At 49.7% G+C, this 13,999-nt stretch overlaps 7 protein-coding genes across 7 annotated transcripts; 3 read left to right on the forward strand and 4 right to left on the reverse strand.

Annotated features, from left to right (window-relative positions):
- Positions 1-56: 56 nt before the first annotated feature.
- An15g05880 (uncharacterized protein) lies at positions 57-2,946 on the forward strand (the record flags this gene model as incomplete). The annotated part of the gene is made up of 7 exons (XM_059744736.1): positions 57-352; positions 423-1,102; positions 1,212-1,427; positions 1,492-2,364; positions 2,512-2,703; positions 2,751-2,832; positions 2,880-2,946. The coding sequence occupies 7 exons, from the start codon at positions 57-59 to the stop codon at positions 2,944-2,946; spliced, it is 2,406 nt and encodes an 801-aa protein (XP_059602587.1).
- Positions 2,947-3,257: 311 nt separating this feature from the next.
- On the forward strand, positions 3,258-4,731 carry An15g05890 (uncharacterized protein; the record flags this gene model as incomplete). Its single annotated transcript, XM_001397081.3, has 2 exons — positions 3,258-4,559; positions 4,618-4,731. The coding sequence occupies 2 exons, from the start codon at positions 3,258-3,260 to the stop codon at positions 4,729-4,731; spliced, it is 1,416 nt and encodes a 471-aa protein (XP_001397118.1).
- Positions 4,732-5,844: 1,113 nt separating this feature from the next.
- On the reverse strand, positions 5,845-7,932 carry An15g05900 (uncharacterized protein; the record flags this gene model as incomplete). Its single annotated transcript, XM_059744737.1, has 9 exons — positions 5,845-5,900; positions 5,992-6,056; positions 6,166-6,212; positions 6,408-6,537; positions 6,638-6,661; positions 6,708-6,731; positions 6,983-7,028; positions 7,442-7,467; positions 7,628-7,932. 9 exons carry the CDS (start codon positions 7,930-7,932, stop codon positions 5,845-5,847), a joined length of 723 nt encoding a protein of 240 aa, XP_059602588.1.
- Positions 7,933-8,387: 455 nt separating this feature from the next.
- Positions 8,388-9,692, reverse strand: An15g05910 (hypothetical protein; the record flags this gene model as incomplete). The annotated part of the gene is made up of 3 exons (XM_001397083.3): positions 8,388-9,288; positions 9,354-9,399; positions 9,479-9,692. 3 exons carry the CDS (start codon positions 9,690-9,692, stop codon positions 8,388-8,390), a joined length of 1,161 nt encoding a protein of 386 aa, XP_001397120.1.
- A 678-nt stretch (positions 9,693-10,370) lies between these two features.
- An15g05920 (uncharacterized protein) lies at positions 10,371-10,851 on the reverse strand (the record flags this gene model as incomplete). Its single annotated transcript, XM_001397084.3, has 3 exons — positions 10,371-10,517; positions 10,608-10,755; positions 10,811-10,851. The coding sequence occupies 3 exons, from the start codon at positions 10,849-10,851 to the stop codon at positions 10,371-10,373; spliced, it is 336 nt and encodes a 111-aa protein (XP_001397121.1).
- A 202-nt stretch (positions 10,852-11,053) lies between these two features.
- Positions 11,054-11,907, forward strand: An15g05930 (uncharacterized protein; the record flags this gene model as incomplete). The annotated part of the gene is made up of 5 exons (XM_001397085.3): positions 11,054-11,171; positions 11,237-11,436; positions 11,491-11,511; positions 11,571-11,622; positions 11,675-11,907. The coding sequence occupies 5 exons, from the start codon at positions 11,054-11,056 to the stop codon at positions 11,905-11,907; spliced, it is 624 nt and encodes a 207-aa protein (XP_001397122.3).
- Positions 11,908-12,033: 126 nt separating this feature from the next.
- An15g05940 (uncharacterized protein) lies at positions 12,034-13,995 on the reverse strand (the record flags this gene model as incomplete). The annotated part of the gene is made up of 2 exons (XM_001397086.3): positions 12,034-13,276; positions 13,364-13,995. 2 exons carry the CDS (start codon positions 13,993-13,995, stop codon positions 12,034-12,036), a joined length of 1,875 nt encoding a protein of 624 aa, XP_001397123.1.
- Positions 13,996-13,999: the final 4 nt, after the last annotated feature.

Consider the following 13,999-nt stretch of genomic DNA (forward strand, 5'->3'; position numbering starts at 1 on the left):
ATAACTGTTGCTTTTCTACTTGCTTTCTTGTTGCTAGAGTTCGGTGCTTACCCAATATGTCACCCTTATGTCCGGTCGTCAAGGGCGTTGACATCGTCGATATCCGTCAAAATGACGTGGAGTTTTCCCTGGTAAATGATATCCAGCGAGGTATAGATCCTCCGGCAGGAACTTGCCGATCCATGCCCACAATGCTTCTTTACGATGCTCAGGGGCTCAAGCTGTTCGAGGACATTACGTACCTGGAGGAATACTATCTCACAAATGCGGAGATTGACGTTCTACGGACACATGCGAAGAGGATTGTTGAACGCATCCCGGACAATGCGCAATTACTGGAACTAGGCAGTGGGTGCGTCTTCCTTCCGCTTGGAGCATGTATAGAGTATAGGGTACAGACACGGGATTCTAACATACGGTAGCAATCTGCGCAAGATTGAGATCCTTCTCCAGGAATTCGAAGCAGCGAGCAAAAAAGTGGACTACTATGCCTTGGATCTGTCGCTCTCAGAGTTGGAGCGCACATTCTCGGAAGTGTCCCTCGATCAATATCAATATGTCAAGCTCCACGGCCTGCATGGCACGTACGACGACGCCCTCACCTGGCTAGAAAACCCCGCGAATCGAAAGGTCCCAACGGTGATCATGTCAATGGGCTCGTCGATAGGAAATTTTGATCGTCCTGCAGCGGCAAAATTCTTGTCGCAATTTGCCAGGCTCTTAGGGCCGTCGGATTTGATGGTGCTCGGTTTGGATAGTTGCACGGACTCGGATAAAGTGTACAAGGCATACAATGATTCCAAGGGTATCACACGGCAGTTCTACGAGAACGGGTTGTTGCATGCGAACGCTGTGCTTGGATACGAAGCATTCAAACTCGATGAATGGGATATCGTGACGGAGTACGATAACGTCGAAGGGCGGCACCAGGCGTTCTACGCGCCAAACCGGGACGTGACTATAAACGGGGTACTACTTCAGAAAGGCGAGAAGCTAATTTTTGAGGAGGCATTCAAATATGATCCCGAGCAGTGCGATCAGCTCTGGCATGATGCGGGTTTAATTGAGGACGCTGAGTTTGGCAATGAGTCTGGGGATTACCGTATGTCATCCTTTGGCAATGTGCTACTCTGCATGTCATGTTGCACTGCATTGTGTAAAAACATGTTACACCAGTTGAGACCATCATACTAACATAATCTGTCGAGCAGTTATCCACGTGCTCTCTTCGGCTTCTCTCAACTTTTCAACGAGACCATCACAGTATGCGGCTCAATCTATTCCGAGCTTTGAGGAATTCCAGTCACTGTGGACAGCATGGGACATTGTCACCAAGGCCATGGTTCCTAGAGAGGAACTTCTTTCGAAGCCAATCAAATTGCGCAATGCATTAATCTTCTACCTCGGTCACATACCTACGTTTCTCGGTCAGTGTTCTGCTTGGCTATTTGTGGAGTGCAAGTATAGGGGTCAGCATATTGACAAGCGCAGATGTTCATTTGACCCGAGCATTGGGCGAAAAGCCAACGCACCCCAAGTCATATCGACTCATTTTCGAACGCGGAATCGACCCCGATGTGGATGACCCCGAAAAGTGCCATTCTCACAGCGAGATTCCAGACGAATGGCCTGCCCTTGGAGACATCTTGGACTACCAAGTGCGGGTTCGAAGTAGGGTGAGGTCCATTTTTCAGAAGCATAATGTGGCTGAGAATAGGGTGCTTGGTGAAGCACTCTGGATCGGGTTTGAGCATGAAGCCATGCATCTGGAAACGTTCCTTTACATGCTTATCCAGAGTGAAAGAACACTTCCGCCCCCCGCCGTTCCGCGCCCCGATTTTAGGAAGTTTTTCCACGATGCCCGGCAAGAGTCAAGACCAAACGAGTGGTTTTCGATTCCCGAGAAGACGCTTTCGGTTGGATTACATGATGATGGACATTCAGTTCCTCGTGACTCTTTTGGCTGGGACAACGAAAAGCCCCAGAGAAAGATAACCGTTAAAGCATTCGAAGCTCAAGCGCGACCAATAACAAATGGAGAGTACGCGAAGTATCTACAGGCGAATCAGCTGCCCCAGAAGCCAGAGTCCTGGGTCTTGATCAAGCCCGAGACGTACCCGACTTGCAATGGTGTCAGTCAAGACGGTAGCTACGCTACGAATGAATTCATGGCACACTTTGCCGTTCGCACTGTGTTTGGCTCCGTCCCGCTCGAGCTAGCCCAGGACTGGCCGGTTATCGCGTCGTACGATGAATTGGCCAAGTATGCCAAGTGGGTGGACTGCAGGATACCAACCTTCGAAGAGGCAAAGAGTATCTACGCGCATGCAGCTCGGCTGAAGGAAACTAGCCACGGCCTGAACGGTCACAGGTAAGCATACCGCTTCCACTAGATGCACAGGACTTACTGTCATAGTGAAACGAACGGAGTCAACGGGCACGAACATAGCGAGACCAACCCCCTACGGCCTCGCACCCCGGACCACCAACCGGTACAGCACCCTTCGCAAGAATCTCTGCCGGTGTTTGTTGAGCTCGACAATTGCAACGTCGGCTTCAAACACTGGCACCCTACCCCGGTCATCCAGAACGGCGACCGACTCGCCGGTCATGGAGAGCTGGGAGGCGTCTGGGAGTGGACGAGCACGGAACTTGCACCCCACGAAGGGTTCGAGGCCATGCAAATCTACCCCGGATATACATGTAAGCTTGCTGTGTGAGATATATGAACACAAGCTAACTGAGAACAGCCGACTTCTTCGACGGAAAACACAATATCATCCTCGGAGGGTCATGGGCGACGCATCCACGGATCGCCGGCCGCACTACCTTGTAAGTCCGTATGCAAGACTAGCGGGTTCATGAGCTAATCTGTTCAGTGTCAATTGGTACCAGCGGAACTACCCATACCCCTGGGCTGGTGCCCGGCTGGTGCGGGATGTCTGAGGGGATGCCTAAGATAGAATAGGTACTCATGCAATAACACATACCAGTTCGCCACCGGATCGACAGTAGAATTTCCCATAACTTCGGACCCTTCGGAAAGCAGGCATACATAACATTAACGTAAATCATGTCCCATGTAGCTCTATACTTCATCGTAGGAATCCCAAGGCCCACCGCAGCGGGGAAGCTCCCGATAACGTGACGCCATACCCCTCCTGACGTCGTTGTTAAATGATCCACGCCTGGTTCTCCATCTTCTTCCCCAACTTCTTCCCCACGTCCCCCCAGAATAACCAAGACCCATTTTCACAATGTCGGTCCCAAACATCACCACCATCTCCCCCATCACCAACCGTCCCATCCTCAACCGCACCGGCGCCAACCCAGAAGACATCGTAGGCATCGCCGAATCCGCCCAAGAAGCCTACCGTTCCTTCTCCGAATCCACCACCCTCAAACAACGCCAGGACATCGTCACCCGCGCCCTAGACAAGCTTGAAAAGAGAAAAGATGACCTCGCCAGACAGATCACCGAGCAAATGGGCCGGCCCATATCATACACCGGTGTCGAAGTCGCCACGGCCATCAAGCGCAGCCACTACCTAAACCGCATCAGCGACTCCGTCCTCGGCGAAGCGGGCATCGTCCCCGGAGAAGAAGAACAGGGCTTCAAGCGCTACATCAAGCGCAAGCCTGTCGGCGTCGTCCTGATCATTTTCGCCTGGAATTACCCCTACCTTGTTCTCGTTAACAGCTTAATCCCCGCCATTTTGGCCGGGAACGCAGTCATTCTGAAACCGTCGCCGCAGACACCGACCATCGCAGAGGAAGTCGCCAATGCGTTTGAAGAAGCGGGCCTTCCAGAGAACGTGATTCAATATGTGCATTCCGGGTCCCCAACCCTACTGGAGAGTCTCGTTCGCTCGTCCTGTGTCAATCACATTTGTTTTACGGGCTCTGTGGAGGGCGGGCTAGCTACGCAGAAAGCGGCCTCTGATCGCATCGTCAACCTCGGACTGGAACTAGGCGGCAAGGATCCTGCGTATGTGCGCGACGACGTCGATATCCCCTGGGCGGCGGCGGAGATCGTCGACGGAGCTATCTTCAACAGTGGGCAGAGCTGCTGCGCTATCGAGCGGGTCTACGTGCATCAGAATATCTACGATAAGTTCGTGGCGGAGGTTAAGAAGGTGCTGAGCAATTTCGTGGTTGGGGACCCGTTCGATAAGAAGACGCAGATCGGGCCTGTGATATCGAAGCGCGCGAAAGAGGAGATCGAGGCGCATATTGCTGATGCCGTGGAGAAGGGGGCAAAGGATGAGACGCCGGCGAATGAGACGTTTGAGAATCCTCCGTCTGAGGGGAATTATGTTAAGCCTACGCTGTTGACGGGGGTAACGCATGAGATGCGGGTCATGACGGAAGAGACGTTTGGGCCGGTGATTCCGGTTATGAAGGTGGAGGGGGATGATGAGGCCGTTAAGTGGATGAATAGTAGTGAGTTTGGGCTGACAGCTAGTGTGTGGACGAAGGATGTTGCTGCCGCGGAGGAGCTGGTTGAGCGGGTGGAGGCGGGGACGGTGTTTATCAATCGATCGGATTATCCTAGTCCGGTGAGTTTGCGCTGTTGATGTTGACAATGATTCTGGAGATGTGCTAACGGAGGCATAGGACCTGGCCTGGACAGGCTGGAAGAATTCAGGACGCGGAGTAACGCTCAGTCGGTTCGGGTTCGAGCAATTCGTCAAGCTGAAGAGTTACCATATCAAGGACTATCCCAAATAGATTATGCGGGCTGTTTCGTTTGTTGATTTGTATTTGATTTGATTTGAATGATGCCTTGATGATCGATAGACCAACTCCAGTCCTGCCATGACAACGATAATAACAACTTTAAATGTCAATGACAAATCCACACATCGCGTAAATGTAAACATAAGCACTAGCCATCCTTCAGCAGCGAAGGGACCAGAACATTGCATTGTATGGAGTAGTACTGCGTCGCAATGCCACCAATTGAGTGGGTAAGTGCATTTGGCCCCATCCTCTAAGGAGCTAGTACCCACTGCGAAGGCATCACATACCAGTCAGTAGCCAGCCAGCCAGGCGGTAACTAAGTGTCTAGCTGACTAGCAACGAAAAGGCAATTGGTAACGCCCAACTATGACGGACCCTAGCCAAGAAAGATCGCTGTATGGGCGGAAGATACGACCGGAGGCTGGCTGGATGTTCTGAGGCTGAGATAAGTAGATATTTGTATACAATGATAACAAGCTAATGTGATGTAATACTATGTACAGAGTGATGGTATTGAGGGGGGGGTGCATTCTTTGTATGATGTCCTGCATTCTTTCGTGATGGGAATGGGAGTGGGATGACAAGGGCGCTTTGTAAGGGACCACGGAGGAGAACTATTCAGATAAGACGATTTATCTTGGTAGCAGGGTATTAACCAGGTAAACCATGAAAACTCAATGACTACAGAGAGATTTCAGATATAATGAATGATCTGAATTGGACTGTATTAGAAAGGGCTCCTATAAACCTCTTGCCTCAGGCAAACACCATCCATCCATACTTCATCAACTAACAACCACTATCTACTTACCCTACCTCACCACCAACATGAAGATAAACACCCAGCTAGATAAGTCTAGATAATAAATAGACCCTTTAACCCCCAATTTCAGCCATAACGAATTCCCCAACTCTCCTGTCCCTCTCCTCTCCACTCTCAACCCCTACAGATATTTATCTCCAAGAATGCTAAACTTCGTTACCTATCACACTATTTACCCGCGGATCAGCGGGCAAATCTCTCACCAGTCAGTTACAGAAGGCCGGAAACTGAAGAGAATAGGCATTGTTGTGATGCAAGGGAGGTGGGTGTCGGTCTTCTTAGGTATCGCCACCATCCCTCTTCTTCTTCTTCTCCCTTTCATCTCGGTAGTTACCTAGTACCTATCTATCTACGGAGTAAGTACTTAGGTAGGGGTTCGAATTGACTTTCCGGGGGGAACTCAGTTTACTTATTTACTTACTTACTACTCATTTTCTGTATCCAGGGTCTGGCAATCGTAACAATGACAGCAGGATAGTTTACTTCGTAACTAAGTAGTCAGTAAGTGTAAGCAGGGGATGGGACGGGGGAGGAGGGGACAAAAGGGGGGGCCGGAAGTATTCTTAGAATGTTCGATGCATAACTAACTTATTACCTACCCATTGCCCCCAGTAGTATTTTCCCCCTTATGTTTCTGGATTATTTTCTATCTATTTTTATTATTTCTGTTGTGTTCTACATTGTAAAACTGAAAGTAAGAAATGTGTGCTGTGCAACGGAGTACATACTTATTTCACACGGAGTATCTATTCTCAAACACCGTAGATATACCGAGTAGTAATAGCTATAACCAAAACTATTCCCGTTGTTGCAGTATTCTATTCTGGGTAACCCGATAAACCGGACAAAATGGGGGCCAGCCAGCCCAAGTTGGGGCCGATCGGTGATCCAAGCCACCACCACCAACAATTAATCCTCCCCCCCTCCATATGGGGATGACGAATGCGAAACTTAATTCATCAATTTCACAACTGTGTAATAATAATAATTATTATTATAGTATTCTATAGCATATAGCATGGTTTCATGCAGTCAGCAATCGGTGCAGCGGGTGGTTACATACATACATACTGTATGGCGCCCTGTTTTGGGTACCTACAGATGTGGCATATGTAGCCTACTTACTTAGTTGTTTACATACGTAAGGCTTTCAGTGCCACCTAGACTAGACTAGCCAAGTAATGTCTACACACCGTATGTATGTATGTATGTATGTCTGTATGATTTGCCCAACAATTCTTCGGAGATTATCGCGTCACTCACTCCTCTAGTCCGTCTCCTTCCCCCAGTTAAGAAAGGGGATGGATGGACGGGGAGCATATTTGCTTCTGTGACGGATACTAAGAAAGTCAGTAAACTGAGCTGGACCTGCCAGGGGGAATGTGTCACCCGCGGCGCGTAAGTTCAATTACTTACTAGCAATGCTTCCAATCAGTTTCCGGCACATAACATAAGGCTGTCACTGTGGATATTGCATATTACTTCCTCCCCCATCCAAGGGTAGCATAGCTAGCGTAAGATAGTTGTCGTGCCACAAAATTCCGCCGATCCGTCTTAAGCCTGCATTCAGATTTGCACGGGCGAAAAACCGTTTGTTCGGTTCGAGCGAAAGGGAAACCAAAATAAAAAAGAAAAGAAAAGAGGGCCGAAATCGAGTTTCTCCTGCAGGGTGTTTCGTCGTCGTTTCCATATATCTAGACTTGTTTTCTCTGACCGGTCTTTTCTTTCTCTCTTGTCCTTCTTCTTCGTCTTCTATTCCTGCTTCCTTGTTTTTATTCTTTTATTGTTTTCTTTTCTTGATGCGCCCAATGTCCCACTGCTAGAGCTTTTTTTGTTCTGCCGACTAGTCCTTCCTTTTGGTTCTCACTCACTTACTCTCACGCTCGCTCGCTCGCTCGCTTCTTGTGTTTCGTGTTTCGGTGTTGCCACTCGTTTTTTAAAACTAAGCCCTACATACTTAACTCTTTGTCACTCGTTTCATAGTGTCACATCGTCATTGTCGTCATCTTCGTCATTGTGATTGTGATTGATAGAAAGCTGCTCTTCGAAGCATCCACTCACTTTTGTTGATCGATCTGCTGGTTGCTTGAACTAGCACTATCTTTGCTTTTTGTGTTTCTTAATTGGCATCGGTCCCTGCCTTTGTAGATAGTGACCGATCTCGATCTCTCGTTCACTACCACCATTCTCACCTTACGACACTCGCTTGATTCATCATCATCATCATAATCATCATCACCACCTAAACAACAAACACCTGAAGTCACTATGGAGTGTTTTCGGCAGATAGCTCGACTTGTCAAGTCTCCCTTTCGGCGCGAGAAGCAGCAGAAGGTGCTGGAAATTGTGAGTCCAACACATCCCATCATGTCCCCATGATGTCTCTCCCACCCATATGCTAATGCAGTGTGCACTCTAGGGACCCCCAACCGACTTTCGTAAAGAGGAATTGCCCGCATTCTTCTCTGATGACGAGTCAGTAACCTCACGTCCCTGACTATTCTGCTATCCAGTCTAACATCACTGCAGTGCGGCAACCTTGCACAGTCGGGGTTCCACCCTAGAGAAGGAGAAGGAAGCGGCGGCCACCGCCATGGAACGTCAACCATCGACACGAGACAAGATCAAGACGCATGTCCGGAGGCTGAGCGTCCGGGTTGCGAGACCAGTTTCTGATGCCCACGATGAGCAATGAGCCGATCAAATCGATGCCAGCTGTACATGCCGGTTGCATATCAACATCATCGACAGTTTATCTCGTTACGGAAGCATGGAAATTCATCGTAAATTCTCCTCTCAGCGTGATTCACGGTCTGCAACGTCAAAACAAGAATGTTGGAACTTCATTGAGACGCGATTTCTTTGCCTTGGGGTCCGGGCCTCGTGGATTTGGTGCTCTTCGACCTAGTGACGGGGATGATATCGGGCCCTGCATCTGATTGCTTGACCGAGACGGCTCTGGAAGCCCGTCAAAGTCATCATCGAATATTAATCTCTTCTTGGATTTGGTCGCCCTCGGTGTACTGTATCTACTACTCATAGACTGCACTCTTCTGATTCCATTGTCCCCGGTAGAGCGATTATTCATCGGGCTGCTTCGCGAGCTAGCAGCAGTAGGCGTAGTCTCCGTAGTACGATGCTGTATACGACTCGGTCCCGTCAGGGTCCTCGTCCGTGCGTCCAGATCGTCGTCATCCGTCGTTTCACTTAGTTGATCGCCGTCCCCCATCGCATCCTGTCGCTCCCTTGCTGCCCCATCTGTAACCGCGCTGCTTCCTGCTGACGCCCGCAGTCCAGCAGCCGCCCGCGTCGTCGACTTGATGCCCTGCATCCCGACCAACGACCGCGCCTTTCGGGGGCTAATCAGCAGATCATGCAGCGACGTACCCGCCCAAGTATCATCTTCCTCTTCCTCCTGATCATCTTCTTCCGAATCCACAGCAGGTCGTCCACCTTCCACCATCTTCTGCAGCCCCTCCTTCTGCTGAGCGGACAAATCCTCCGCCGCAGCCTTGCGTTTAGCTTCCTCGCTCTGCGCAGTAACACCATCGGTCGGTCGAGCGATATTCTGTATGGTCGTGGCATTCTGCAACTTGGCTTCTTTCTTCCGTCGTATGTATTCTGCGTAGTGTAGGTGTTGTGTGAAGGTTTGTGCGACCGCGTAGAACTCGTCTTCTACCATCATGTATATGTCGTCGTTGTCGAAGCCTTCGCGGAGGTATCTTCACATGCTGTCAGCGTACTGCGTTTTTTCATAGGTGTGTGTAGCTATGGTATGATCACGTACTCTTCAGACGGACAGCGATGGATGGGAGAGGACGGCGGCGTAGGAGCTATAGCAAGGCGTCAGTGGACCTCAGTATACTCATATTGCAAAAACGAAAAGCAACGGTTAGAGTAAAAGGTACATACAAGACCGCATAAAATCGCGCTTCTTCATCCTTGAACCTGGAGTCATCGCCATCTCGGCTTTTGGAGTCACATCGTTGTCATCTTCTTCTTTCTCCTTCTCTTTGGCTCTGGTCTCGCGCTTCACGGTTCGACGCGGTGTGTCTGACGGAGATGTCTTCGGTTCTCGTTTGGTTGTTGTTGCTGCATTGAGTAGCCATGGTAGGTTGCGGGGCATCTTTGTCGCTGGTTAGGATGATGATTATGGTCAATTAAACATTATTGGAATATGAAGTGAGGAGTGTATGTATGGATATGGAGAGGGAGGATGTGAGGAGGGAATAATGGTGGTGTCTTGCGACCGCTGCTGATACGCGGCTTCTCCCCGCCTCCGCACGGATTAGTTATCTAAGTTACTTTAGTTGGAGATCCACTTCTCAGCCTCATGTTGATATGCTTGTCTGGCTGTTTGGGTTGGTAATAACTGGGTATCAACCGTTTGGAATATGTGTCTTTGGAAAGAGGCTGTTTTTTTTCGGTGAGATTTGTATCGTGATTTCTTTTAGAAGTGAATGAAGTACTCTGCAAGTAAGCTATACGGATTTCTATCTACTACTCTCTTCTTCGATGGTGTAGATTCGGGTATCTGATTTCAATCTATTCTAGTAGCACCATAGCAAATCCATAATTCAGCCTCATATGCTAACGCGAAACGCCAAAAATATGATAAAGCCCCATATCAAGCAACTTGCCATGTCCCGGGCACAAAAGAGCAATCCACATGAAGAGTAAAACAGAAGAAATATAGGTTCAACAACGCCTATCAAAGCAAGTGGCGGAAGGAGAAAAAAAGAGTGTGAGGAAGTGAGGTAACGAGAGTATCAACCGATGACGCAAGGTAAACGATCCCTCACCCTTAGGCTTCACCAGGCCTCTTGCTATTGCAGCTCACAATCTTCACTTTATCCGCGGAGACCGTAGTCTGGTTATCCAGCTTGAAAGTAACGTCCTTGATAAGGAATGTCCACACTTCGTCGCAGAATCGGTAGGTATCAAGATGTCCCTGTGGTGGTAAGAAAAGCCATGTCAGCCTCAGTTCGCCTCCTTCATCTGCTCCAAGCGCAGCCTTCCTTATCCTCATATGCAAGCGTACCTTGAAAGTCAGACGAGCGCGCACTTTGTCTGCCAGCACCTCTGTGATCACGCGATCGAAAGTTGAGAGGATCTTCATGGCGAGCTGGGGCTCGATCCGTCCTTCGTTGATCAGGTCATCGAGGGTATCGGTCAGGGAGAGTCCGAGGCTGTTGCGGAGGGTTAGTGGTATTTCCTGACATGTCGTCGCAGACCCTATCGTACCTGCTCCCGCGATAGAGCTCGTAGTATGCCTGGGCGCTCATTGTGAAGTTGGTAGTGAGGCGACAAGGGAGATTAAGAGAGTGGAAGTGGAGCCGGATGATTGCGATCAGTTGGTCGCGGGGGGTATCTGCACGTGATCCGGATCATGTGATGATGAGGAGCCATTACATCAATTGATGGGACCAGCAGTGTCAAGTTTTCGACATTGTTTTCTTGCGAAAGGTTCCTTTTGAGATTAATGCAATGAATTCATTTTCAATGCTATCAACTCCATTGCTCCTCCGGACAGCTCGTCTGTCAAACGCTTCTCCCGGAGCACGGTATATAACTTCGACCGCGTACAGATTCGCAGAAACAAAAGGTCAGTAAGATAGTAATTCAGATAATTGGGTATTTCGTTCAAAATTAGAACTAATTGAGATATAGCTCAAGACTCGTCACACCAAAAGGAGTCCAATGATGCATCAGATGACCAATCAGCACAGCAAAAGCTCAAGCAAGACAAGACCAAAAGCGTAGCTCAAGCGGATCAAGAGCTCCGAGAGCGGCTCGAGCAAATGTCTGGCGGTGGTGGCGCTTCAGGAATTGAGTATGAAGATGGCAAGCCCAATGCCATGAAGCGCAGCGTACGAAACAACATGTTCCGCTATATCTGAGCCGGAGAAGTGAATTACGTCCAGAGAGCGTCCCATCATGTCGAGGTGTGTGGGCAGGGCCGAATAAAACCTACGATGGCTACTCTATCCATATCAATTGCTAGACTGAGGTACAAGTCGAGGCGTTGGCGACCGAAGGCCAGCTAGGTCGTTCAAGTCTGTTGGAAAATTGCATGATCAGATGTGAGCGACTTGTGAAGTTCTCCAGCTGTGCCAGGGCATATCTTGCCCATTGATGGATGTCGCATACAGCGCTATAACGAATCTTCTCCGATTGAACACTGCACGGCGCACAGGAACGCCAACTTCAAAGAAACATACTGGTTCGGTTGGATAGATCCCGTCGAAACTGTCAATCTCGGCTGGGTCCTATGTATGGTAGAGAGGTGTGAAAATGGGGGACCAAGAATCGAGAACAGGCCAAAGTCCGCTTGGAAATGACATGCCTGCATGAAGGCTCTATATACCATGACTACAAGACCATAGACTCCAATAAACGCTCGCCAAAGCAATTCAAGGTGCCAATATTTTCCCGAGATCAGTAGAGTGCGATGACCTACCTATCGTTCACCTGTTGCCCACCATTCCTGCAAGAACACCAGCACCAATGACACCACCGTCCGACGCTTCCCGCAAAAAGACCGACTTACCGCTTTTCTGCGGCCCAGTCCTCATGATAAGCCTGTCAATATATTGCTGGCATGTCTCCTTGAAGTTGGGGTAATGCTGAATGATGCCTCCAGTGTACGCCACGACCAGCTCCTCAGGGCCTGACTGCCAGTCCGCGGGAGTGGGAGTGGGAGATAGGACAGGAACAACCCTACCATCTTTCGGACTTGCTCCCTCCGGGACCAAGGATGACGGAGATAGACTGTTGGACACGGCGGACAAATCCGGAGTGCCATTATACTCGGGCAAAGAGACATTGACATTCTGCGGTGAACCTTCGTGGCTGTCCACTTTCAGCTCGATCTCCTGCGCACAAGCAAGTAATCCTACAACCGCTGCGGCTATCAAACCAGCAGATCGTCTCTGAACCGTCCTAGCGATCTTGCGAAACACGTTTGCCGACACAGCATCCCAATGCCACTCGCTATTCTCTGGCGGAGGCATGGAGCGTGAGAGTTCATCGGCAAGCTCCTGGTCCGACCGAGCACGGGCAACATTATCCGAGACGTAAGTTGTCGTCAGGGCATACTCCTGTATGAGTGTCGCGGGCAATACTTTCTTAGACAGTCCACTAACATTGGTAAGATAGTCGTATAGGATGAGCCGGATGAGCTCTCCGATGTACCGACCACCCGTCAAGTATTCGAAAGGCTGGAATCCGGGTCGCGCACACGCCCTATCGAGTTCCACATCCCATTTTGTTATGATGTTGAGCTCTTTCAATGGCGGGTCAGCACCAGCGATCGTCCATTCAGTGTTCACGACCGTCTCCTCTGCTTGCGGGTCCTTTGATTTCACATGCTTCGCCTTCGACTCATGGAGCATATTCAAATTCATTGGAATTGTGGCATTGCAGCCGGTACCCACAATAATGCCCATAGCGACTCGACTATTGGGCAGGGATTTGACAGCATAAGCAAGGGAAGCAAGGGTAGCAACTGTGTCGTTGGTGATAGCTGCTATTTTGAGCTTTGGGAGTTCGAAGAGCTTCCGCCGTTTACTTGAAGGCTCGAACTCATTATCTAGGCGCCTTGTATGTTTCTCATACCCACTCAGGAGGATCTTGCGCAAGTCAAGGTCTGACGTGATGGCGAATCCTTTGCCCATTGGCATCAGAGTAGCCTCCGTAAGGGATTCTTGCCTGTAATTGGTCAGCAGATGCAAGCCACGAGTTGTAGCAATAGGTTGCTGCCCGCGTAGGTTGACCCCAGCGGGTAAAGCCACTCACATTATTGGGAAACTAAAGGTAATTCCCATTTCCAATTCCTCTGGAACATGGCCTTTGGTGGATTCAGATGTCAGGCTTTCCGCCACCACTTCCGCAATGCAATCTCCAATCCAAGAAAACAGGTCCTCTGCCTTGTCCATCTTTAGATGCTCTTGTATAGGCCATGCACGCTCGAGAGTCCGCCTGACCCGCTGTCTCTGCGCCCTACGAATTGTGTCCCGCGATCTTTCCGACGCGTCTGTGGAACGTGTGTCTGACTCTGTAGCCTCCCCCAGTAGTTCGATAAATGCAACCCGCAGATTGGTCCCACCAACATCAATGGCCAGGTATCGGCCTGTCTCCAAGCCAGAAGGTAACCTAGTCACCGGTGTCGGTAAGAACTGCTCCTTCGAATGAAGGGCCAAATCCCGGTATACAGTAGAAAACCGGCGCGCAAGTTTGTACAATATCGCTTCATCCAAAGCTATAGGTGACAGGTATTCGTCAAGCATGCGCTGGCGCTCGAGATACTCTTTTTGCGAAGGGTCCAGGTCAGCGCTGTCCTCTTCGTCATCCTCCACCGGCTCTTCGTGTAGATGTTCGTGCTCATCATCCCTGCCTGTACCAAGATCCATTGCATTGATTGGTGCCATGATG

The sequence above is a fragment of the Aspergillus niger genome (assembly GCF_000002855.4).
Source record: "Aspergillus niger supercontig An15".
NCBI classification, from domain to species: Eukaryota; Fungi; Ascomycota; class Eurotiomycetes; order Eurotiales; family Aspergillaceae; genus Aspergillus; species Aspergillus niger.